This window comes from Micromesistius poutassou, assembly GCF_964030765.1.
Source record: "Micromesistius poutassou genome assembly, chromosome: 15".
NCBI lineage: Eukaryota > Metazoa > Chordata > Actinopteri > Gadiformes > Gadidae > Micromesistius > Micromesistius poutassou.
Window position 1 is genome coordinate 7331820 of NC_140285.1, and position 25833 is coordinate 7357652.

A 25833-nucleotide genomic window follows, 5' to 3' on the forward strand; every position below is an offset into this window, starting at 1 on the left:
GTGATCATGTGTATGATTATATAAATTATTTAATAGATCACATCATATTATATAAATTTAGAAGGAAAGGGTGGTTCCATCCAAATACCAATTACCCCAAAAATAAACAACTCCCGAACTGAGTAAAAATAACCACGCTGACGATGGTCTGCATGTTAAATGCATGTTTAAAGTAAATCAAATACGAGTTGATGAAAGGATGTGCATTCACGAGGCCATGCATTATGTGCAGTCATAACACATCCAAAGTGCAGTCCCACAAAAACTTTACTCGCCCCATGTAAGATCACTTTAAGAGCGTCAGCGGTCACATGTCAGAATTAAACAAGCATGTGCCAACTGGCCAGTTGTTGCAAACACTTGAAAAAGAAAGTTTGACAAGACTTGCGGACTTTAAAAGTAGATATAAGCGGAAGGCTAGATTCAACATCAGAGGATATCGATATCATAAAGAGCGATGGAATATGTAGCCCAGGTAATATTATTTATAACATCGACATAACTTTTTGCAACATACTGTGTATTGCATGTCTATTTTTGTAAATGTGTATCTTTCATCATCATCAGACAATTCTGACGTCGAGATTCTCTCTTGACTTGGGGCCATTGAAGGAGCCCCTGGCATTCATCCGAGTGCTGGAATTGGTATGTTTTCTTCACATTTAATGTAGGTCGGTCAAGTCAAGTCAGAATTTAAATGGATTATCTTGTTCGTCTTGTGACTTGTAACACACCCAGATCAGCGCTGGGATGCAAGTGTTTACCAGCAGGTATACCGTTAGTTTTAAATGGATGGATATGATATACTGTAGTTGTTAACGCTTTCATTTGTATAATGTTTGAAGTGTCCACACCCGTTGGAGATTGCTAGAGACAGCTGATAGGCAAAAAGCGTAGCAAAACCAGTATTTTTAGGGCTGGATTTTCCTATGTTGGTAAGTTTAACGTTAGATTCCTACATACCATATGTGTTTATTCCTACATCCTGTTTCTACAACTACGAAAAATAACACTAACATGGTGTCATGTAATGGTATCACTCAATTTCCTTTACAAATTGGTGAAAGTGATCTTAACCCCACAATAGTCTTGTCCACTGAATACTAACTGGAGGGATGTTTGTTTGGGTCGCCTCCTGCTGACGCTCTCTTTGATTTGGCAGATATTTTCCATATTTTCATTTGCAACAACTGGAGGATATTCTGGTACCACAAGTATCAACGTGCAATGCCCAGGAAACGACAGCCAGGAAATAACTGCCAATTTTAATTACCCATTTAGGTTTGTGCTATCATTCCCATCATTCTCATTGTCTCTCCTAACTCTCCTGGTTGATTGATATTTGTTTGGCATATGTTCATGACTTGATGGCAATGTTCTTGTTTCTTAGATTGATGCAGCATTCTTACGTAGTCCCTGACTGTAAGAGTGGCACCACTGAGACATTCCTTATTGGCAACCACTCTTCGTCGGCTGAGTTCTTCGTCTCCATCGGGGTGCTGTCCTTCCTCTACAGCATAGCCTCATTGGTCCTCTACCTGGGCTTCCAACACCTGTATAGGAAGACCAGCCAAGGTCCTGTTCTGGTATGTGTCCATTTTCCGGCTTTGATGTTGTTTTTAATGTCGTTCTTTCAGGAACATTAAATGGCGAGCGGTCTGCATATTGTGCTATAGCGCTGTGTAAATGAAACCCAGAAAAATGTCTCAGTTCCCCATTTTAAAACTACTGCGAGATCTGCTTAAGCATGAACCCACGTTGAAAATTGGTTTAACCTTTACTCTCTCTCTCTCCCCCGCTCTGTAAGTCTGCTAACCACAAGAGTCATCATATTAAATTAATTATATTGCTGTATCTGTGCTGTGACTTTTCTGTTTCTCTGCAAGGATCTGTTTGTGACTGGAGCCCTGGCCTTCCTGTGGTTGGTTTCGTCTTCGGCTTGGGGGAAAGGTCTGACTGATGTCAAGTTTGCCACCAGCCCCACAAACATAGTAGCACTTATTGGTGTCTGCAGGTCTCTGGGAAAGTGCACTGCGGGCAGTGTGCCCCACATGGGCCGGCTCAACGCCTCGGTGGTGAGTTACGTCATCATGTCGTCTTAAATTCAACCCTGACGATATGATCCCTGTAGCGTGTAGTTTGATTGTATGCTTCGATTTTTCTCTACCTCATTTGTATCTCACTTTACATAAAACTGACTGCTAAACAATTCAATGTCAAATGTAAATGCAGTGTATGTCTATGCAGAAAGTCATATGCCAAACACTTGCATACTCTCATTCATTTGTCATCTCTTTCTCCCCCCCCCCCCCCCTCTTCCTGTCACGTATCTTCTTATTTCTATTTGGCAGATTTTTGGCTTCCTCAACCTCATTCTGTGGGGAGGCAACTGTTGGTTCATTTATAAGGAAACACCTTTCCACAAGTCAACCAATCAGCCAGAAGATGCGGAGGGGAGAGGCCCGCCCACTTAACCACAGAACCTCCTCATCTCAACCGTTGTATATGTGTCACTCTTCTGCTACGGACTGCTTTTCATTTTTTCTATTGTATCAAGTGTTCTACAATTATGTGGTCGGTAGTTTTGAATTGACTCCACCAGTGATTGTTTTTTTTACATTGCTACATATGAATGTAGCCATTTCTCTTGAGTTAGTAATTTGCTTAATGAGTAAGCAAAGGGTTTTAACTTGCATATAAACATTTGTTAAGTTAGTTTATTCAAAGATTTGCGTTGTTTTTCTACATATTATCGGAAGATTTTGTTGCGCCAACAATTTTAAGTGTTAAGTGTCTAACAAACTAATTTCTTGATTCATCAACCTTGATTATCCATATTTTAGTTATGAAGACAGAGAATGTTTATTGCTTGAAAGTTGTTTGTGGCTTTTTGGAAACCGATTTTTTGGAAAATTCCCTTTGTGTATATGCATCATGGTTTTCATAATTAAAAGGAAAAGCTGCTTTTGTTAACTAAATTGTATCAAATATATATAATGATATGTATAATTTCAGTGCAGTATTATTTTTTACATGGTAATTTAAATAAATATGTCAACGAGATATGGAAATATCTGCATTAACAGACAATAATCCAATGCGAACACGAGTTTCATGCTATGGTCTAATGACGTAAAGGTATCGCGTGGACAGATGGCGTCAACTCGTGAACGCGCAAAGGCAGCAATGGCTACTTTGGATCGGCTCAATCCTAATATCGACCATGTTGGTTTAAACTGGAGTTGTTGGATAGATAAATGGGATATTTTATCAGATAAAGGTGAGTGAATACAACACTCCAAACGCTGTTCATAATCGCATTATGTTGTCGTTGTACTGTGATTAATGTCTGCGATACCCAGTAAACACAACCCAAACAAAAGACCCACCGGGTCCTAGTGCAGGATATGTTTTGTGTTCACAAGTATTGTGAATCTGCTAGCCGGTTAGTCCTCAGCTGTTATTATAACCTTGATCAAACTTAGTTTCACGTGACAATTGAACTTCAAAAGGCATCGTAACATTAATTTAATTATGATAATATACAGTACATTTTACTTGCTGTCAAGCTACATGTGTACACACTACATAAGTAGGCTACATGTACAGTAAAATCAAAACAACGCTTCTGCATCTGATTTTTGAACGTATAAAGAATAGATATGGCCTCGAATCTAAAACATATGACCTTAGATGATGTCTACGGGTTTCCATCTCACACCAGACGTATTTCCCTTGCATTCAGGTGGATCTAAAGAGGAAGACTCAGTTGATGAGAGCAGAGGCAGCGACACGATGACCCTCTCCAAAGAAGGTGCGGGTGATGGGGTGAATTTCAAACCACCAACTTAACCCAAATGAACCAAACCAACTACAACCTCACTGTTCTGTTCTTTTCTGAAACGTATTTAGTTAAATATATTTTTATTTCTCTTTCTACAGATATGAAAATCTATGGCTACTGCCCAGCCCTTGACAACTTCTACCTGGTGGTGTGCAGCCACTGTGGGCAGTTAGTCAAACCCCAGGCGTTCGAAGCTCACTGTGAGAGGCGCCATGGTGCCCTCATCAAAATGTGCAACCCATTGTCTGGCTTAGCCGACCAGCAATGCCCCCGGCCCGGGCGCCTATCTGCAAAACCATCCCCGAGAGCGACACACAAAGAGGTGGAAACTCAGGAGGCTGGCGGCTTCTCCAAACCAGCAACCACACCCCAGCACAGAACCACCAAAGTCCTGATGGAAGTGGCCAGGTACTACACAGACCTGTGCTGGACCACAGTAATGTTGGAGCACCATTATGTGTGGCAACAATTACTATTACTTGTTTTGTTAAAATGATCGGTTATGCACTGTTTGCCGGTGGTAAGAAGCTGCAATACATCATGTAAAAACCGTTGTACATTTTATTATGTACAGAAAAGCACTTTGGTAACCCTTTCATCTTTAAACATCCAGCCGGCAACAGTGATGTACTATGTATCCATATATGTATCATCTGTATTTCTTCACACATGTCGTGGTCATTTCCTCTCAGTTCACCGTCAGTCAAGACTTCAGGTCCTCAGGAAGCCCCGCCCTCATCGCCATGCCCCTCCCCCTCTAATCCCAGGGCTCCTCCCCGGGACCACACACCCTTGACCCCGGCGGCGCCCGTCTCCTCTTCCTCGTCATCACACTCCTCCACCACAACCTCCGAGAGACCCAAGACGGACGCAGGGCCCTCAGGATCCACTCAGAGTCCTCTGCCTGAGGGCCCGAGGACCTACAGTCGAACTCACAAGAAAGTATACAGTACGTATTGTGGCAGTGGGTGGATCTTTTTTTGATTGTGTATGTCCTTGGCGAGAACGCTATGGTAACAATATGGTAACAATGAAGCATTTTGTTTGGATTCATCTTTCTAGTTGATGGATGTCCGGTGATTCATCTCAGCTAGTACAGCATGTCTTTTTTTGGTCAATGCTGTTTGCTGACTTACTTACTTTGTTTGGTTACTGTGTTTGTTTTCACTCCCCAGAGAAGGAATGCGATCCAGACAAACACTGCGGGGTGCTGGATCCAGCTAGGAAGACGCTCTGCACCCGACAGCTTATGTGCAATGTAATACACCTCATCTGTAGTAGCGTAAATTACTTTAATGTAGTGCTGTAATACGATTTAATATACTGTAGTACTTTAAGATATTCGGTACACTATAATTCACTTTAATATCATCTGCAGTACCCTAAATTTAATATCATCTCTTATATTGTCAATGTGCTGTAAGATACTTTTATAGCATCTGTAATACACTTTCATAGCATCCTCACTATAAGCCAATCGCAAGCTATCATCTTACATCTTACTTAAACAGTGGAGGAAATGTCTTGCTTTCTTTCGCAATGCAACCCATTATAGAGTGGTGTTGTGGCAGGGAAAATCCCAGCTCGGAAACATTCTTTGAACGTGATTTTTTTGTGTGATAGTATCTCGGTATGCCCAAGTTCCCAGCGTGATAACTATGCCTTTTTGCAGATACTAGGATCCAAAAAGCTAAATGTGGATAAAGAGGAAGGGGAATGAATTCAACAAAATTTTCACTTCCGCCATTTGCTTACCATCCATGATTTCCTCCATGGTAGATCCACTCCATCCACCAGCGGAGGAAGGTGGAGGGCCGGAGCAGGCCATTCGACCAGCTGGTGATGGAGCAGAGGACCAGCTCTTCAGGCAGCGACGCGGACAAATTCTCAGCCAGCGAGGACTCGCCGACCCCCACCCTACTGACGCCATATCTCCAGACGCCTCAGGACTCGGCCACGCCCAAGCACATGAAACGCACCCTCGGCACCAACTGCCCCATCCTCTGGTATCGCATACTCATGAATATGATGTTCTGAGATACTGGGCAGGGAAAATCAGCACATTATGGTTATACGTGTAAACAGATTAGGAGTGGATTTCTCAACGTTTAATCTATTGACAAGTGGATGTGTACATTCTGCATGGCTGGTTATGTTTTCTTTTTAAAGGTGACATATTATACCACCAGGTGTGAGTGTGGTTAGCCGTTAGAAGCCGTTTTTGAAAATCTACCTCTTCTGACATCACAAGTGGGCGTGTCCACCTAGATATATGACGGATAAATGAGCAACGTTTGCTACAATCCACTGGGTATGCTGGTAGACTGATCTAGCCAGGGTACACAGAAGAGGACACGCCACTTGTGATGTCAGAAGAGGCAGATTTTCAAACCGCATGTAACGGCTAATCACACTCACACCTGGTGGTATAATATGTCCCCTTTAATACACACCACAGGGGAGTCTGTTTGTAATGGGGTGTATTACCAATAAGCCCCTCCTCTCCTCCGGTCCGACCTTTGACCTTTCCTGTAAGGCGTTCATGTGCTCATGTGTTGCTCTGGCTTGCTCCGCAGGTCCAGGGAGCCATCCCGCAGGGCTCCCGAGGAGGAGGGTGACGGTGCGGTGGAGGTGGAGATCCAGCACCCCTACCCCTTTAACCAGAGCCTGCCGTCCAGTGGGGAGAGCGAAGAGGAGGAGGAGGAGGAGGAGGTGGAGGAAGGGGGAGAGATAGAGGAGAAGGCGGACGTTCAGGAGGAGGAGGAGAATGGCGATATTCCCGCCACTCCCTGGCACCCCAAGCCTCTCGGAGTGAGTGCTGAAACCTGCTGACTCCCAGTAGCAGTTTGTAGAAATTGATTTACATCAGCTTGAAAAGTAATATTAGTCTAATCAAATCAATCTAACCTCAGCTCCGGTGTCCCTTTCCCATTTTTAATATGATATGAATATACTGCCCTGCTTGACTGCTGACCAGCTGATCTATGTATTTTCTGTTTTTAGATATGCACTTTTGGAAGCCATACTTTGGGTTGTAGCATCTTCACTTTTGACCGGCGCTTGCATCACCTGCGGTTTGCCCTCAGCGACATGGTGGAGCAGCACGTCAACGCCCATCTGTGGAAGTGAGTCTGTCTTCATGGGGAACACAGCAGTCCTTGTTCAAGGGTAGCAGTGTGTTGTTGTTGTGGGGTTGGGGAGTTTAATGTTTGATAAGTGAACACAATACAGCACTTGTTCTCTGTGCTTAAAGCGGGCCAAGGACTGATTATTATTATCACATTATGTTATTTTGTCTGACCTAATAACTAGTGTATGCTAAACTTCAAATACGGTTTGTGGATTGTAACAAGGTCCATGCTACATGCCACCAAATTGGCTGCCAGACTCCACCTAGGTGACTTTTACTGGGTTCCTCCAAACAAGGACACAGGGTGTAAAACTTGTTTATTGTTGAGGGTGCTTGACAATGATACATGAGCTGGTGCGCCATGTTGCCATGCAGCAGATCTCCTCCAGTGTTTGTGGTGATGGCCTGTACACATTGATTTCTCAGGTGTGTAGCCTCACCCAGCCCCAGAGTCCAATCAGTCTGACTCGGGTCAGGTGAGGCTGCATGAACCAGCCATCATACACACACACACTTCCTGTGGAAATATCATCCATTAGAATACCCATTATTGAATACATACATACTGTAGTCATATAAGGCTGATAAAAACATGGAATGGGATTGAGTTTCAAGCTTCAATGGCATTCAAATTGTAGTGTGTTGACAAGTCCTAGCGTCACATGTCAACATTCCCATTTCCATAGGAGAATACCTCAGGTTCCAGCTGGGCTCCAGTCCCGCCACCCCGCCACCACCGCCCAGGGTTCTGCCATCAAATCCAGAACCTCTTCCTGTGGCCCGTCCAGCTCCGGCTCCCCCTCCTCAGGACCCTCCAGACCCAGGGGAAACAGGCCGAACCTCCCAGGCAGCAGGTCACCCCATGCTGCAGGACCCTACCCCACCCGATTCCCCATGGGGCGATCGGGCAGGGCACCATCCAAAGGGAGAGAGCCGGTTCCCGTGGTGACTCAAAGTGGCATCAGGGTAGAGGCCTCCACACAGATCAGGACGTTCCCTCTCCACGAGAAGAAAGACCAGTGGCGGCATCCTCCCGCAACGCCCCTCCACCCCCAGATGACGTCCCCTCACGGACCAGCCAACAGACACCACTCCACCGCAGGATCAAAGCCATCGGACCCGGGCGCCCCGTCGCCAAGCAATGGCTGCAGTCGGGCCGCCGCCTTCGCTTCACCGCCTCACTCAAACCTGCGCCGCGGTGGCGGGGCCGGCAGCGGACCTGACGGTGAGCAGCAGAGGCCCGGTGGGTCGGACCTCAGGGGCCCCACGCAGAAGCGCAAGATGAGCGGCTCTGAGGGGTTGGCCAGCGGCCCCCGGCCCCAGCCCAGGAGCTCCGCCCAGTCCCGTCACCCGTCCAGTCAGTCGCCCTCAGGCCTGTTCTCCTGGAGGAAGGGGACCCGAGTGGGCGCCGGCCCTGGAGATTAGCCTAGACCGCTGGAGGGTAAGTCCACAGAGAAGTATAGACTCAGGCTATACTATAGGCTAGTTGTGGAGCACATTAATATGTAGGCTAAGTGTGGATTCTAGATATTAAGTCATTTTAGGAGATACTTTTATCAAAAGCAACTTGAATTGAATTGAGATGGAGGCTGTAAGACTGGTGCTTCCTAAAGTTAGGTTTTGGACATTGGCGATTCAACCGCAAATGTATTGGCGTGGTACACGGCCCCAGTATTTCTCAACTGACAACTCTCAACTTGTATATTGCAATGTTCTGGGATTCTTAAAAATTGTGATACTGACGAATGCTGTTTGGTTTTCTTGTTGTAATGGCAGACAAGAAACGAGATGAAAGAAAATTCACCATGGGAAAAAAAAAAAAAACACTTGGAAGAAGAGCCTAGGACAGCCTGTGTGTGTGTATGGTTTTGTATGTGTAATATATTTTTGTTTGTACAAAGGGTGTACATATATATGTTTTACACTTTTTATTGTGACATGAGTGCATGTGCTGATATTGTCAACACAAGACCTCACAAGACCCGCGATATCTCGGTCTGAATAAACATACTAAAGTGGTAATCTCGAAGATGTTCATGTAAATAAATGTCTCTGAAGTCTATCTATTGTCGAATGAGGTAACACATTATTGATTGAGCCTATAGCCCACTGATGGAAGCCCTTGTATTTGCAGAATTATGAATGTTACGAACTGGGTGTCTGTGGCCCCAATGTTGGTATCTCTGGGAGATCTCTGGGAAAAAATACTGCTTATCGCCAAAGGTGTCGCTAAAGAGAAAGAAACCAAAATCTTCGAGACTGCCACTTCAGTGTTTATTATTGCAATGATTCACACTATTTGGTATACGTGGTGACATGGGTTATAGCTGGATGCTTGTGTATGGACATAAAATACCTCAATCTACGTGTTAAGCTGCTAAAGTTAAATCTCACTATGGAAACTAAATATCGACAAACATTTATTCATTAATGAAAATCCCTAAGAATAAGGTGCTCAGTACTTTGTACACAATCATTTGACAGTGTTACTACACGTTTATTTTACAGTGTTACTCTACTATAGTGTTGTAATGGCTGTGAATGTGCGGTGAATGTTAGGCTACCATTAATTATCAGGGATTTAAACAAATGTAGGCTTACATTTGTTTTTTGCTAAACATTGCTATCTGGTGGTAAAAGAGAAATCTGTTCACTTAACTTGCTTTATCTGAATTTCTTGTTAGGATATCTTGTCATCATTCTATTAAAAACATTCTGAAATGTGTATTTTCCAGTTTTTTTTACTATCTGCATATTTCATGCAGTGATGGGGGATGACTTGGTCTGGGGTCTACAGTCTGATGAAAACGAGACGATAACTAAATAAAAATCAATTTAGAAAACTACGACCAAATCTTTTGACACTTTCGCCAACGAATAAAAACGAGACGAAAATGTAAGCGGGACGATTTGGGAAGCGATCCAATCAGAACTAAGGTCTTTATGTGGGGAAGTACTGATCGTCCCGCCTGGCAGGTCAACTAGCAGGCGCTTGCTGCGTCGCAAGCCAAGTGTCCCCTTGTAAACAGTTTGGCGCAACAATCACCGGTTAAAACACAACCAACTTGAAGTCATTGGCAGACGAGTCATCCCAAAATTCACGTAAAAATAAGCATCCTTAAACAGTTTTTTTTATTTCAAGCTAATGTTATGTTTGTTTTCGCTAAAATTGGAATACAATACAAGCTGAAAGAAACCACCGCTGTCCTGTAACGGTACCGGAGCTCTGTGCTGTCGACACCACAGCGGGGCACAGAAACACAGGATTCACTGTGGTTTCTGTGACATGAGAAACACTAAAAACGAATACTTATGTTTTATAAAGAAAGCTATCTTAGTGGGAAAGCCACGCAACAGATAGCCACGGTTACATACAGTAATGTTCTTATGACAGGAGAAAGGAGCAGAAATATAGTATAGAGACAACTTGGAGCTGTTGGTTTCTGTGACATGAGAAACACTAAAAACGAATACTTATGTTTTATAAAGAAAGCTATCTTAGTGGGAAAGCCACGCAACAGATAGCCACGGTTACATACAGTAATGTTCTTATGACAGGAGAAAGGAGCAGAAATATAGTATAGAGACAACTTGGAGCTGTTGTGTGCGCGTATGTTTGAGTGAGAGACGGGAGTGAATGAGAGACAGAAAAATCGGACCCCCTCCATTCTACCTCACAGGTACAGAAGGCCTCCGACAAGGATGGGCCACTGAGTGCAAATAAAGCTAGTGCATCCCAGAACAACAACAGACCAAGGAGGACGCCAAAATCAACTCTGGGGAGTTAAAAAAATAATAATAATTCAATATATATATATAATAATAAAAAAAAAATATATATATATATATATATATATATATATATATTTTAAAAATTATATAAAAATAAATAAATAAATTAAAATTTGACCATCTTTTTTTTTGGACCTGCGCGTGCATCTTTTTTTTTTGGACCTGCGCGCATCTTTTTTTTGGACCTGCGTGCACATCTTTTTTTTTGGACGTGCTCGCGCATCTTTTTTTTTGACGTGCGCAGGTCCAAAAAAAAGATGCGTGCGCATGTCAAATTTTTCTAATTAATTTATTTTTCATTATTATTATTTTTTATTTATAATTTTTAATTTTTATAGAATTTTTTTTTATAGAATTTTTTTTGTTATATATATTTTTTATTATACAATTTTTTTTTTTAAATAATTTTTATTTTTATTTTTAACTCCCCGGAGTATAACCCTGGAACCCCCTAGTGGGTCTGTGTTTTCCTTGGCTCACGCATCATTCTCACCTTTTTCACCCCAAACCAGTTTTCATGCCTGGTCATACTATTGTTTGGTTGCTCCTAAAGTGAGATAATGCCCTGTCAGTCGGTTCTATAACGTAATTGTATTTCTAAAGACAATATCAATGTAGTGTCATGGTGATTTGAGAGCATATTATAGCCCATTCTAAGTAATACGATCCATTTTATTGTTGACGTATTGCATTACGTGTTGTTGCCACTAGATAGCGCCAAATAACATGTTATCCAACGTCAGATAATAGTGTGAACCTTTTTTCGTATTTCAAGCGAGCTATCATAAATGTGTATATCCTTTTTAGTACACATATTTTTGGGGTTATCGCAGAAAATGTGAAATATAATATATATATATAGGAAAATCATGTGTAATATAGAAAATAACAGGTTTTGGGGGTACAGAGGCCTACATCATGGACATTATTAAAGCCTTTAATACTTCACAACAAATCTATTGAAAGGTGATCTATTGATAGGTGTAGACATTCTTAACACGTCATGCATTGTAGTGCATACAAACCATTTGCCTGATATCTCATTGTCATGATGTATGTTCTTGTGACTGTCAGGTCTTAAGGAAGGTCCTTAACATCTCGTCCTCCTGTCAGAGGTACGAATGGAGCCTGTACTTGGAACAGAGCCTCCTTTATGGACTGCAGTGCTGCCTTTAGTCAGCAGGGAGGGGCTGGGATGTAGTCTAGCACAAAAAACAGGGACAACACAATGCAACCCAACAGAGGAAGCGACACAACCTGTAAAACACAAATCCTTTATTCAATTAAATATAGTATATTCTAGTATCATCTATTCGGTTACACACCTCCCACCATCTGAGGAGCTCTTGAGCATACCATGCAAAAGCCATTCAGCTAAGACCTAAACCAACCAAATCCAAACCCAACCAACTCTGAAAATGTTGCAATATAGGGTTCTTCTGATTTTACTGAACATATTTTTATCATTGCTACTTGGAATTGAGAGGAATTATATTTCCTATTTCTCAGTCAACTTTAGGTGGAAGGAGGAGGCTGTTTGTGTTTTGAGGGCCTACACACTGAAGCCTGTGTGACAGTGTGTTTAACCGTGTCCATGTCTAGTAATGATTGCGTAATCACATTGACACATCACGCCAGGTCATGGGTATTTTCTTCATGGTTAGGAATATAAAAGTCTGACAAGATTTACTGTACTTTATTTTCTCAAAGCCCTGGTATTGTTTGTAAATTATCAAAGCACCGGTGTAGAAGAGATTATCGGTCATAAAAAAAAAATCTAAAACCAATCGTGCGCTAGGTCATTTATCATTCTACAATATACTTGTATTATTATTTACTACCAATGATAATTGAAGAAAGTCCTACCTTTCTTCATAGATATTCTTATGTAGCTAATTGCAGAACCCTAATACAAACAAAATCAGATTGCCTACATAGAGAAAAACACACTGATACCAAAGAGACAAGGTTACCATAGAAACAGCTGACCGTGCCCCGTCTTCAGACAGAAAGCAAAAGGACAGATTTTGATGATACTACAATACTCGGCTACATTGTCCAAACATAACCATTGAACACGGAAAAGTGAGGATCAACACATATCAACAGGCCACAGAAACAAATTGTTGCTTGAGGGGAATTATACAGAACACATTAGGATTCGTCTGAACAACACTAGTGACACTCAACACACACAAGTGAAGCTCCTCATTGCGGAACCGACTGTAAAAGTAACAACTTTAACCACCCATTACTCAAGGCCGATTTTGTCTTGAAAAGACGTGAACAGGTCCCCCATTTTACAAGCTCTAAGTCAAATCTAATGTTACTGCAGGTAACCTACATTCACAAACCCAAACCTCTATTAGAAAACTCCTTTAAACATCATGCTCCTTATTCCACAGTTTTGACAGCATACCATGACTGCTCAGGAGTATTAAACTGGGTCAATCTTAGGTTCATGCATATATTGTTTTTTGAAGCGTAGTTCAAAGTTCTTCGACTGGTAAATATTCTTTGTTATTAGACGTCCAGGTACACATTTCTGGTGAATTAAACTTTCCTCAGGCTTATTTTTTATTAAGCTTAGCCCCTCATAACTCTTGCACACGAGTGTGTGTTTGTGTGGTGTGTGTGTGTGTGACATTATGACTCATGTGACCCCTTTCTGATAAGTGTGTCTTTCTTTGGTCTCACACAGGAACACTCACACACAAACACACACACAGTAAATGCCAAAGGATGTTTCATTTTTACACCAAGCAGTCATACGTCCAGCCGCAGAACAATCTGTTTAAAAGTAGGAGATTGTGAAGACAACAGGAGTGGGTGAGCATGTGGTCTTCCCAGCGTTAGTACATTTATCTTGGAATGATTTGATTTGAATCGAAGATTACCAGCACAACGGATTGTTAGTTACACAGTCCAGATGTGATAAAAAGAAAAAGGCAATGTTGTTTGTGAGCCCCAGGCATTTCACTCATAACAAATTACAGGATACTAAAAGGCCATCGCATTCATTGTCTGGCTAAATTGGTGCTGTTGAATTTGCAGATAGGCATGTAATAACACAGATACAAAAAGCAGACATGCGCACACACACACACACACACACACGTTGGGTGGAGGCCGTTGCTTTGTGCAGTGACTCATGACAGCAAGACTGACTCTCAGACAACGTGAATATGAAACAATGCAATTAGCTCTTAGTCACACAGGTAGTCCTGTACCATAACACAATAATCATGAAATGACACCGCACTTTTTAGTCAAGGTGCCCAGCCAGAGACTAGGTATAGGTTTCCAATGAAAAATGTGTAAAAACAAATGGACATCAAATTTGACCTATGACCGGCAAGCATGTCCTTTCTAAATACCAGACATTATGACAAATCAGGATTTGAAGTAAAGTGCATGTAGGGAATACATACACAATACACAATAATGGCAGGAGCCTTACTCATTTGTTAGGTATTTTAAACTTCTTCATAGCATGATCAAAGAAAGCAACAGGAGCTGTCTAAGAGGAGAGTGACTCTGTTGTACGAGGAGGAACCTCCCTGGGACTCTACCACAGACAGAAGCCCCATCCTACGATGTATAGGAACACAGAACCTTACTCTGTAAAGACTGGATCAAGGGTTATTAATATGTTCAAAAATATTGATAACAGGCCTAGATTTCCGAAAAACATCTTTCCATCTCAAAGTTCTAAATGTCACTTTTTTTTCTGTGTAAGGCTTAACATTTTACTTTTAGTTTCCAGGAGTTGTACCATAACTAAATACTAAAACATTTTGATCAATACAAAAATCTCATCCATCTATCTGCCTACCATTGGAAGCTATTAAATACATATATCGTATCTGAGGAGAAATAAGAGGCAAATATAACTCGCTTCTAATCAATATATTAAGTGACAGACTACATGAATACAAGAACAACAAGCATTAGGAGTGCTGTCGTACGCTTCATAGGACCTATAACCTCAATAAATATTACGTTTAACCTATTCTACTTCATCAAAGTGGCTGTGCTACTACTATGTCCATGACAAACTGGATACATATCAGTGTTTCCCCTAGGATTCCTGTCCAGCAGAGGTGCTGAGGTGTGTGTGAGGTGCACTACGCTGATGTGCGTGTGCACGGTACTGATGTGCGTGTGCACTGTACTGATGTAGACGTGCACAGTGCTGATCTGCACAGTGCTGATGTGTGCAGGCAAAGCTTTCGTAAAAGCACAGATACCAGTAGGGTTCTAATGCATTTCCAACAGAAATTGTCTCATACAATTCTAAACAATATAACTGAACAAGAAATAGAGTGTGAATGCACTATGCACACGAGGCAATTTTATTTGCCATTTATGTTAGCACAGATACAGTTTTCAGTCTGCAATTTGTGTCCTTCTTGGTTTTGGACTTGGCTTGGTCTTCTCTTCTGAAGCATCACATATATTGGCTACGGCCTATTATCAACTCACTCGTGGCTTACATTTTCTCCTCATAGTTTTTACATTTAGTCTAAAGCCATTCATGAGCTAATGCCACCTACAGTATCCTCATGGGTTTCCTATTCTATAGCAGAACTATAGCTGTGGCTGTCAGTATTTTTCCACATAATTTCTCAGTGCAATAGGGGGCAACTATGATATATGTTTTAAAATTAAACTAATAGCATTGTGATACAAGCAACATTTTAATGTATATATATATATATATATATATATATATATATATATATATATTTATATGCATGTATGATTGTATGGAGGTAGATTTGTGTCTTTATTATGCAATCAAACTTTCCACACTGCAATCAAAAAATAGATTTGAGAGCAAAACTATCGACACTGCAATCAAAAAATGTTTTATTGCAAGTAAAATAAATGTGATTAAAAATGTATTAATGGGAATCCAAAAGTTTTGTTTGCGAATCGGAGTGACAGCTTGGCAACTCCGCTCCCGAGTCCCGCTCGGTCTCATCATGGACTTCAAAACTCCCTCTCTCGTTACTAACTGTGGATGTTGCCAAGCTGTCACTCCGATCGAGACTGGCCAATAGAGACGTGTCTTACATCTTTCGGCGTAGGTCCCGCCCACGAGATTCAGCTAAACAGCAAGCAAAACTTTTGGATTCGCAAGCAAAACTTTTGGATTCGCAAACAAAACTTTTGGATTCGCAAACAAAACTTTTGGATTCCCATTAATACATTTTTAATCACATTTATTTTACTTGCAATAAAACATTTTTTGATTGCAGTGTCGATAGTTTTGCTCTCAAATCTATTTTTTGATTGCAGTGTGGAAAGTTTTGCTCTCAAACCTATTCTGTTTGATTGCATAATAAAGACACAAATCTACCTCCATATGATTGCAGTGGCACTAGTAATCCAGCGGGGGCAGTGCTGCACCACTGCTGGATGCATGTAGGGGAAACACTGCATAACAAATGGAGATATTATGAGGGATATCCACACTCTGCCCCATCATCCATGTCAAGGGGGTTTTAAATAACTTTTGGCATGCTGCTGTTCTACGGCTGATGACTAAATAAGTGACGATGACTAAATAATAAATAAATAATGACGAATGTTCACCACCGGGTGAACACTGATATTGGAGCGCCTGTGTTGGTAGAGGAGAGGAGGTTAATATATACCGATGCTCTATGATACCAACTGTCCTCATAATGACGGTTATGAGTCAGCCTCTATGCTAATGCTCTCTCTTGTATGTGCTAAGATTTCCTGTTGTCCAATCTCACAAATCTCTGTTATGCTTCCATCTCATCAAAACGTCCACCACTTTAGCAACAGATTGTATTACTTCCTGAGTGCTAACATCTATCAGAATCCCCTATTGTATGGTTTACACCCATTCAAATGTTCCACAGCCCGCTTACATTACCAGGCTTTCACAGTATGAATAATTAAGTGCTACAGATTCAAACGCTGGATAGGTCCTGTTTGTTGTCCCTGTCGCCGAGCAAGGCGTTTCCCGAGTTCGACCACCGTAGTACCCCCCTCCTGCGTGCCGTCTGTCCCACCGACCGCACACATGGCTTACATCTCTGCTTCGCAACACAGCAGATACCGACACCCCGCCCGCGGTGTCCGTCTCCTCTCCTAGACCACCATGGGGGTGTCCGAGAAGACGGAGCTGATCGACTCGGCGACAGACTTCTTCCTCCGTCCCTTCCCCAGCATTCCGGCCTCCTCGCCCGGGTCCTCCTCGTCTCCGTTGGGGTTGAGCTTGCCGTTCTGCCCCTGGAGGTCCTTGGAGTCTATGAAGGCCACGTGTCTGTCCAGCTCCGCCTTCAGCGCGGGGTCGTCGTGAGTGGGAGTGACGCTGATCATGGAGGAGTGGATGCTGTCGTCGCCCCCCTTCTTGCCCCTGTTGGGGCAGCAGAAGCAGCGGCAGGGCGTCAGGTACAGGTAGATGAGCACCAGCACGGCGCTGGCCAGGCAGCCCACCAGCGTGGTGTAGGCCGTGTTCAGGGAGTCCCCACCGGCGTTCATGGTGAAGTTGTGAACCTTCAGCACTACGTAGAGCGTCTCGTTGTGGGCCTCGCTCATGGCGAAACACGTGTAGTTCCCCGAGTCCTCCGACCTCACCGGACTGATCTGGAGTTTCCCGTCCGGCAGCACCTTGGCTGTTTGGTTGCTGCCCGCCGAGACCACCACGTTCCCGGGCATGAGCCAGGTCTTGAACATGTCCTTGTGCTTGGTGTCGCAGCTGAGGGTCAGCGTCTGCTCCAGGAACGCCTCTTCGTCCGTCTGCTTGAAAGTGCTGCAGTTCATGTAGTCGCTGCTCAGTTCGAAAACGCCCACTTGGGTTTTCGGTGGTGCCGGTGCCGGCAAGAAGCATCTGTAGTCGTCCCTGAAGTCCCGCGCGGAGTTGAGCTTCCGGATGTACCAGTGGGCCAGGAGACTGTACAGGTCGCAACTGCACACCAGAGGGTTGTTGTGGAAGTAAAGGCCATTTTTAATCCACGCCGGCAGCGCCTGGAGCTCGGTGGTGGGCAGGACCTTGATTCGGTTGGACGACACGTCCAGCAGGATCAGCTTCTCAAGGCGCGACTTGACAGCCACCAGCTCCAGGGGGAAGCGGGACACCAGGTTCTGGCTCAGGTAGAGCTTCTGCAGGCTGTTCACCCCGGTGAAGGCCAGGCGGTCGATCTGAGAGATGTGGTTGTTGTAGAGCAGCAGGACCTCCAGGTGGGCCAGCGGCTCGAAGATGTACTCGTCCAGCAGCCGCAGCTTGTTGGACGACAGGTCCAGGTAGCGCAGCTGCTTGACGTTCAGGAAGGCCTCCGAGGACAGGAAGTGGAGGCCGTTGTGGCTGAGCAGGAGGTTGTGCAGCTTGTCCAGTTTGTCGTGGGTCCAGTCGGCGTGGAGCCGGGCGATGTCGTTGTAGCTGAGGTCCAGCACCACCGTGTAGGGCGGCAGCTCGGTGGGCACGCCTGTCAGGTTCATCTTGGAGCAACTCACGATGTTGGAGGCGCAGATGCATGTCTTGTGGCAGTTCAGAGCCGAGCCGACCGCCCCGGGGATCCACAGCAGGGCCGTGGAGAGGCCCAGGAGGAAGGACCAGCGCAGACAGGCCATGGTCTCCGACATACCACAACCGACACCGGCGCTCTGGTGGAGAGTCTGCAACATGGTGAGAGTTGGTCTGGTTCCAGGAGAAGTCCCCCTCTTACTGGGCCCTCCGCTCCCAGTGCGGAGCAGCTGCTGGAGGCTTTCCAGGCATGGCTAATTGAGGGCTGCGAGAAAAGAGGAAATGTGTGTGAGGAATAAACGTGGATGTTGAGTATGATGTGTATTGTCATGGTTACATTACATACTTTGTAGACACACACATACATTACACACACACACACACACACACACACACACGCAAGCATCTTGGACACATGCATACCTGTTTACAAACCCTACAATTTATATTCTATATTCTCTCGTTTCCCCGCACTCACACAGAGGCCAGCTCTCCTTCTTTTACATTAACCATGCCTGAAAAATACAGACACATGCATGCCACACACGTTAACACACCATTTCCATCCATACTTTCTTTCAACCTATATTATAAATACACAACACACGTTACAATGCACGATCTTACGGAAACTAAATGCAGGCAAAGAAAATAAATGTCAGCACACTTTAATAAATAAAAGAGCGCGAATGACTTACTTAATAAACAAAGCAGAGCTGCACGGTGTGTTTACTCATGCAACGATTCCCGTTAACCATTACCATGGGGCTGTTGTCCTGCATTGCACCATTCTCAAAACCAAACGATCACTTCCTGAAAACACATGAGTGATGGGAAAAGAGTAAGCTACATCAACAGTGCCTCTCTATACCCACCTTCAACTGGGATAGAGAAATCCGCGATAAAAAAAAATTGAAGAGCCGCTTGGACTGTTTACCGTCTTGTTTCCCGGGGACGGTCCTCTGGAAGAGACAGTGAGCATGTAAGGGCAGACGGCGAGATGGGAGAGCACCCGATATCCTCCTCGCCAAATAATCCTGCTTCACGCCGCGGCATCCAACACCAGGTGGTGAAGTACGCCAAAAAAAATACGTAAATACGTAAAATACCAATGACAAACTCCCTTAATGTGGGCCTGTTTAGACTGCGCGTCGCTATCACATACCCCAGATCAAGGCGGCCTCCACGTTACGTTTTCTGCAGATAATCAACAGCACGCATACAGTAGCCTCTCCTCCTCGGCCATGGAGATGCATAAGCTCAAGCATGCTCTTCTGCTGCCGAGCGAGATTCCCAGTGTCAGATGCTGAACGTGCCACCGTTTCCGTGCAGCGCTCCTGCTGCAATGTGCCACACTGGGCTGTTGACGTGAGACGTCCAGATCAAGATGCACGGTGACGGCGCTGGGGCATGGACGTGTGAGATATGGGGGGCTAATCTTGTGCAATGTGCTGTGCGTGAGGTGGACTGGGATGTCACTGTGTGACATCTTCTAAATATTGAAAATAATTAGATTAAATAATTGTTAATTGTTGATGATCAATCATTTGCACGATGCAACACTTTATTTTTGGCGAGTAGTATGACTTATTGTGGCAACCTATTTAAATATTAAGAGTATTAATAATAAACTGTATTCATTTCTTATGTTACTATATAACATAAGTAGGCAAATGTATAATGTGGGTTATGTAACAAGTGCATTTCTACATCTAGATGATTGTAATCGCTATTATTCACTATATACATTTTCTTGTTTGGTATATAGCATGTAACATGTTTGTGTATTACACTCAATATACAATACACAAAATGGGCTCAGTAGAGCAGACCTTAGCTTAATCAGCCTTATAGAATCTGAGCTGATTCCAATGACTATGGAAGGCTATTTCCAAAATTATGAGATATGTATAATATATTTGCATCGTATTTGATGTAAGAATCAGCAAAAACTGTGTATATTTTTTATTATCAAGACTAATTTGTCATCATTTTTTGTTTTGTTTACTGGCATAAATGGGCTTCCATAGATATCGCCCCACAAAGAGATGAAAAGAAAATGGGAAGTGCCGTGTCTAGGGCAGGTCAGTCAACAATCATCATGAACTCCTTGTTTTGTGACGTCCACTGAAGTGCCCTCCTTATGATGATGTGCATGAAAAGTTGACCGCTTCTTACTCTGCCCAAGACCAACCTCACCAGTTGCGGTGCAGAACTGGACTCCACTTTCAGAGATATCTTGCCTCCAAAACGCATTTCACACCCACCAACACACCCCCTTTTGTCATTTGGCATGATAAGGGCCTTCTTACTTGGCCCATGGCCAACTTATCAATCTGTGCTGAACTTCCAAAATATCCTGCACACAGACACACAGACAGACACTCAGACAGGGCAAACACATAGCTTCATTGGCGGAGGCGATAACTGATAACTGTCCACCACTATGGGACCGCTATTCCCTTAAAACAGGTGCGCATTTACAACAGATGAGGTTGTTTATGTGTATCCTTACGCACAACAAGCTGAATTGTTAACGCTTTGTGGCTGAGGGATCAGGGGTCGTTGGCTGTGTATTTCCGTGTTCACGCTGCGATACACTCAGTGTAACACAAAGTGCCAGGGGGTCTCTTGCAGGGCTAACACTAGTAATGAGTGTAACAGGCTTCTGACCCACTGAGCCCTCCATCATCAGCACACGAATGGAGAGAAGGCAGGCGTCTGTCCACATCGCCTGACACAAATGCTGCGTTTTGTTGAGTGGATTTCCTTCAGTGCTCATTATGAATCGATTGGTTGGTATATGGCTACTCAACTCTACTCTACTCAACTGTACCCACCCACAGGCTTATGATGAAGATAGTAGGCCTTGGATCTCTTTACACATAGCTTCTGTAGTGTGTGTGTATGTGTGTGTGTGTGTGTGTGTGTGTGTGTGTGTGTGTGTGTGTGTGTGTGTGTGTGTGTGTGTGTGTGTGTGTGTGTGTGTGTGTGTGTGTGTGTGTGTGTTTGTGTGTGTGGGTGGGTGGGTGTGTGTGTGTGTGTGTGTGTTGTGGGGGGGGGGGGCTATTTAGAACAAGAGCCAAACAGTTGGTAAAGTACTGCTCAATTTCCAATTTGCCATTATAGGAAGCATGTTTATATGGAAAATGAAATGTTTTCTGTACCCCTGAGATTGTATCATACATAACAATGTGCTGATCTGTTTTAATCTGTTTGGTCATTCAAAAAATGTGATTCCTATTGAAAATGTACTTGTAATGTGGAATTGAATAAAGTAGCTAAATTGTGTGAGTGTGTGTGTGTGTGTGTGTGTGTGTGTGTGTGTGTGTGTGTGTGTGTGTGTGTGTGTGTCTGTGTGTCTGTGTTTATGTGTGTCTCTGCTCTGCTTTGGCAACCACAAAGAGCTTGTCCCATTGCCAGTGGACTTCCACTATTTTCTCACAGTATGGAGCCCCCCAGCTGAGGTAGCAGCTGAAATCCTGCTCTGACAGTCTAATGCTTTATTTGGTAGTGGATGAGTGCAGGGCTCTGTGCGGCCGGTTGCGTTCATCACCTGTGGTGCTTGTTGTTTGTGTATCATAGAGAACCTCTCAGTAACATTCACACTCTACACACCTAGGACTGAACCTGTGTCCAATCAATATCCTATCCAAACTTGATGAGTGACTATGGGCAACATCTTAAGCAAGACAAGCGAGGACTCTAAGGTGAAGCAACCATTTTGTTAGTTTGTTGGTCAGGTTGGTATATAGGCCTACTGTATATCTATTTTGGTTTCCTGCTGAGATTAATCAGAATTGGTAGAGAAAACTGATGATGAGAAAAATGATGTGTACATAACGACAATAACAACATTATTTTACATTATTTTTTATTATTATACAACCATTATTTTCATAACTTCTACCAATTCCCTGATCTAATAAACACATCCTCCACCCCATTCCTCCCATCCTGAATATGGCTGCAGAAGAGCGACAGTCTATACCAGTATGGGAGTGGGATCCCGTCTCCCAGACCAGGAGCGGACCATGGACACACACAGCACAGCATCGCTTGTGAGGCGCGCCACTCTGTGATTAATGCTCTGTGCTGCCCGCTTCTCTGCTTTGATAGGAGAAAGTGTTGCCTGGCAACAGCCTGCAGCCTTTTGTTGACTCTGTCGGGTCACGGCGGCTCCATAATGGCCTTGGTCGTCTCCCCCTCCCACCCTTTGTTCCGCTGCGTACCTGCACCGATAAGAACCACAGCGAATCAGCTGGAAATCTTTAATGGTTAATGTGTACAGAAGCTGCATCCCTTCCCGCCTGACGACGGTAAACACACATTTGGATACACGTTGATCCGCGTTTAAGGCGAGGGATGTGACAGGAGTGCTCACTTGGCGCTCCTTCAAGACTAACGATCATAGTGATCGAGTAGTGGAAGCAGATCAGGACTGGTGTTCAAAGACGATAGGCTTCTTTGAGGCTGCACTCCAACAACAGGGAAGCTATTTACCATAGCCATGGTTTTAATTGGTTTTATTCATATATGGATGCAGATAGCACTATGGTCATTTGTGTGTGCCTGCTTCTTTATTGTTTTCCATAAGCACAATGTATGTTGCACATGTTCCTAGTCTCTCCAAAATGTGGGGTTTACAAAACACACACACACACACACACACACACACACAGTTAGCGTGGGTTGTATGTTCTTATGTTCGGAGTGGTATTTTGAAATACGATTAGGTGTTTTTTTACGGTGATTACGGTGAGATTATGGTGTTTTAATTTAACATGTGCATCATAGTTAAGCCTTGACTTCTGTTCTGTTACCTTCAGTTTTCTTTGTTATCTAAGTTTTCATTCATAAATTCAACTCATTCTGCTTTACAGAAGTGCTTTGGACTGTAAATGATGTAATATTAAATGTAAAAGTTGACCGTGGGCTGCATTCCTTTGGGTTGGTGATTGTCGACAAGAAACAACAAACAATATACAGCATCTAACTAAAAAATGTTATCAACAATTTAGGAGCTGTAAATAAATAAGGCCTATAGTGGTTGTATGGATTAATGGTTGGTCTCGCCTTGGTAACCTTAGTGTACTGTTAATCTCATCGTGGTTCGAGTTCCCCTTCTTAAAGTATCGCTTTCCTGTAACTCGACTGAATCAATGGGAGGTCTTCAGGTGCTCTCCATGATGCTGCCCCTGTCCCTGATTGTCTGTTTGGTTTCCATGGTAACAACAGCACTTACCGTATTAACTTTGATCAGCACACAACATCAATATCTACAGGAATAAAAAAAGGAAGTTGGGAAACGTGCGTCTCAACAGGGAATGGCCAGCACTGAATTCCAAGTCCTGCTCTTGGAAACAATGTTTGTTATCTTTTAGCACGTCCCCCTTTTCCCCCATTGCCTAGCAACAGCCTTAGCCATGTGCGACTCTGGCAGCCAAGACCACTGACCGTAAATTGTGTTCCAACCCGAAGGTGTCTGATGGTGCTGAGATGAATCAACCAATGGAATGAAAGGAATGACAGTCAAACTGGCTGATACAATTGAAACTGTAGAAGTTATAGCCACACACCATCTATGACATTCAAGTGTCAAGGCAAAGGATCTACACTATATAAAATAAAATACAAATGTTTCATTATATAATGGTGGTGGATGTCAATGCTCATACATCGGTTCACAGTATGCAGATTGTAAAATGAACAAGTGAAACCTTTACTGTATGACAGCAGGACATGCTGTGAGAAAATGCGAGAGAGGCAAAGAGAGAGCGAGAAGGAAGGAGTGAGACTGAGAGAGAGAGAGAGAGAGAGTGTGAGACGGGGGAGACGGCAACTATTTCCAGAAGACAGGGCATTTCCCGGTACACATCAGTGAATCTCTTCCTTGAAGCGAATATAAAGGAGTCGATTGACGCTAGTGCTGGTGTGTTCCCACAGGACCGCACGGATTGTCTCATTACAATGAACTATGTGAGAAAACAATAATAATGCCCGTCCTCTGGGAATAGGCTGCTGTGTCGGGGTTTGGGTTTTACTGGTGGAGCATCATGCAGAAACATTGACTCACACTCATGATCGGCGTCATTTACACAGCGGCCATTTTGGCCAGGAAGGACTGCAGGACATGCCAACGATTCAGTGGTGGGCGTTTACCTCCCTATCAGAAGGGATCTCTACATATGTTAGCTAACGAGGGCTTATCGCTGATCAACCAACCAAAAAAAATCCACAATGCAATGCAGTTTTTTGAGCGACTTTGTTGTTCGTTTATGGCTTTAAAATTTTAAAACAATATTTGAAAGATTCAACATGATTAATTTGTAGATGACTACAATTCTTCCCAGCTGACTTTATATAGCACTGCTATGTTTATGTCCTTCATTTGCATTGTCACAGAATCATCACCAGTCCCCCAGAAGTCGAGCCCTTAAGTCTCATTATTTGTGTTGCAGGAAATTATGTTTTTCTCTACAGTCAAGAACTCTACAAGCAATGCCAGAGAGGTGCAGAGAGAGCTGACACACAGCACTCCTCTCCTCTTGTTATCCGTCCAAGGAACAGGTCAACAGGGTTTAATAGAACAGCTCTCAGAGACTGCAGCGAGCCCTGGCCTCTATATAAATACATATAACCATATATATTGTTTTAAAAACACTACATTCCAGCTGAACACTTCCATGGCAGTGATCACCAGCACAGCCACTAGTATGAATGTAAGGGTCTTCTCCAGGGGCCCTTTGGCTAAAGTGCTCCACTTGACTGCATGGAGAAGGGCACCTAAAGTGCATGCACATATTTTCATTGAGAAAATACTGGCACAGTGGTTCACACACAACACACTGTGTGTAGGGGTCAGGTGGGTTGTGGAAATGATGCATTCGTTCTGTAGAGGTTAGAATCGCAGTTTTAGTGCCGTCTACGTGCCACAAAGTGGTATTCTACCATGAAATCAGTTTTGTTATTGCTCCAAATTCACCTTATTATGTAATTCATATTTATATTTTTGAGGGTCCAAAGAAAAAAACCTTTCCAAACCTCATCCTCATCGTCATCCGCTTATCCGGGGTCGGGTCACGGGGGCAGCAAACCAATATTCTTATATAATAACAAAAGAACATTATGATTGCTTCTGTGCAGCAATTTCCCTTTTTTCATTCATTCCCAAGATCTGTGGAATCCAACTCGATATGAGAAAGGGTTTCTCCAAAGGAAACGTTAGCCTTCCCAACCGGGCAAACAGAACACTCTAATGGACCAAGGGCAAGATGATACTGGATAACAGTGTAATCGAGAGGTGGAATAGATAGGAAGTGATGTTACATCTCAGCTGGCATGTGTGTTTTTTTTGGGGTCTTTTCTTTGTCAGGGTGCATATTAAGTAAACCTAAAAGTAGAAATCAGCTGCAGACGTGGCGTTATCGTACTCAGCACGCTGGATGATGAAGCTAAAACTGTCTGGAGTATCAACAAATGGTGCCAGGAATGGATCATGGATTAGAGAGGAGAAGAGAGGGAGGGGAGTGGAGAGGAGATGAGAGAGGAGAGAAATAAGAG

General features: G+C 43.5%; 3 protein-coding genes across 3 annotated transcripts; 2 read left to right on the plus strand and 1 right to left on the minus strand.

Moving 5' to 3' along the window:
* The first annotated feature begins 336 nt into the window (after window positions 1–336).
* sypl2b (synaptophysin-like 2b) lies at window positions 337–3063 on the plus strand. The gene is made up of 6 exons (XM_084480112.1): window positions 337–475; window positions 568–645; window positions 1163–1281; window positions 1391–1586; window positions 1887–2075; window positions 2352–3063. The coding sequence occupies exons 1-6, from the start codon at window positions 458–460 to the stop codon at window positions 2472–2474; spliced, it is 723 nt and encodes a 240-aa protein (XP_084336238.1). The 5' UTR covers window positions 337–457; the 3' UTR covers window positions 2475–3063.
* Window positions 3064–3114: 51 nt separating this feature from the next.
* atxn7l2b (ataxin 7-like 2b) lies at window positions 3115–9635 on the plus strand (the record flags this gene model as incomplete). The annotated part of the gene is made up of 10 exons (XM_084479950.1): window positions 3115–3280; window positions 3746–3814; window positions 3943–4252; window positions 4537–4793; window positions 5020–5102; window positions 5624–5850; window positions 6421–6655; window positions 6848–6969; window positions 7661–8415; window positions 8751–9635. 9 exons carry the CDS (start codon window positions 3115–3117, stop codon window positions 8397–8399), a joined length of 2208 nt encoding a protein of 735 aa, XP_084336076.1. The 3' UTR covers window positions 8400–8415; window positions 8751–9635.
* A 7260-nt stretch (window positions 9636–16895) lies between these two features.
* On the minus strand, window positions 16896–19560 carry amigo1 (adhesion molecule with Ig-like domain 1; the record flags this gene model as incomplete). The annotated part of the gene is made up of 2 exons (XM_084479911.1): window positions 19146–19560; window positions 16896–18535 (listed from the first exon to the last, which is right to left on the minus strand). The coding sequence occupies exon 2, from the start codon at window positions 18429–18431 to the stop codon at window positions 16896–16898; it is 1536 nt and encodes a 511-aa protein (XP_084336037.1). The 5' UTR covers window positions 18432–18535; window positions 19146–19560.
* Window positions 19561–25833: the final 6273 nt, after the last annotated feature.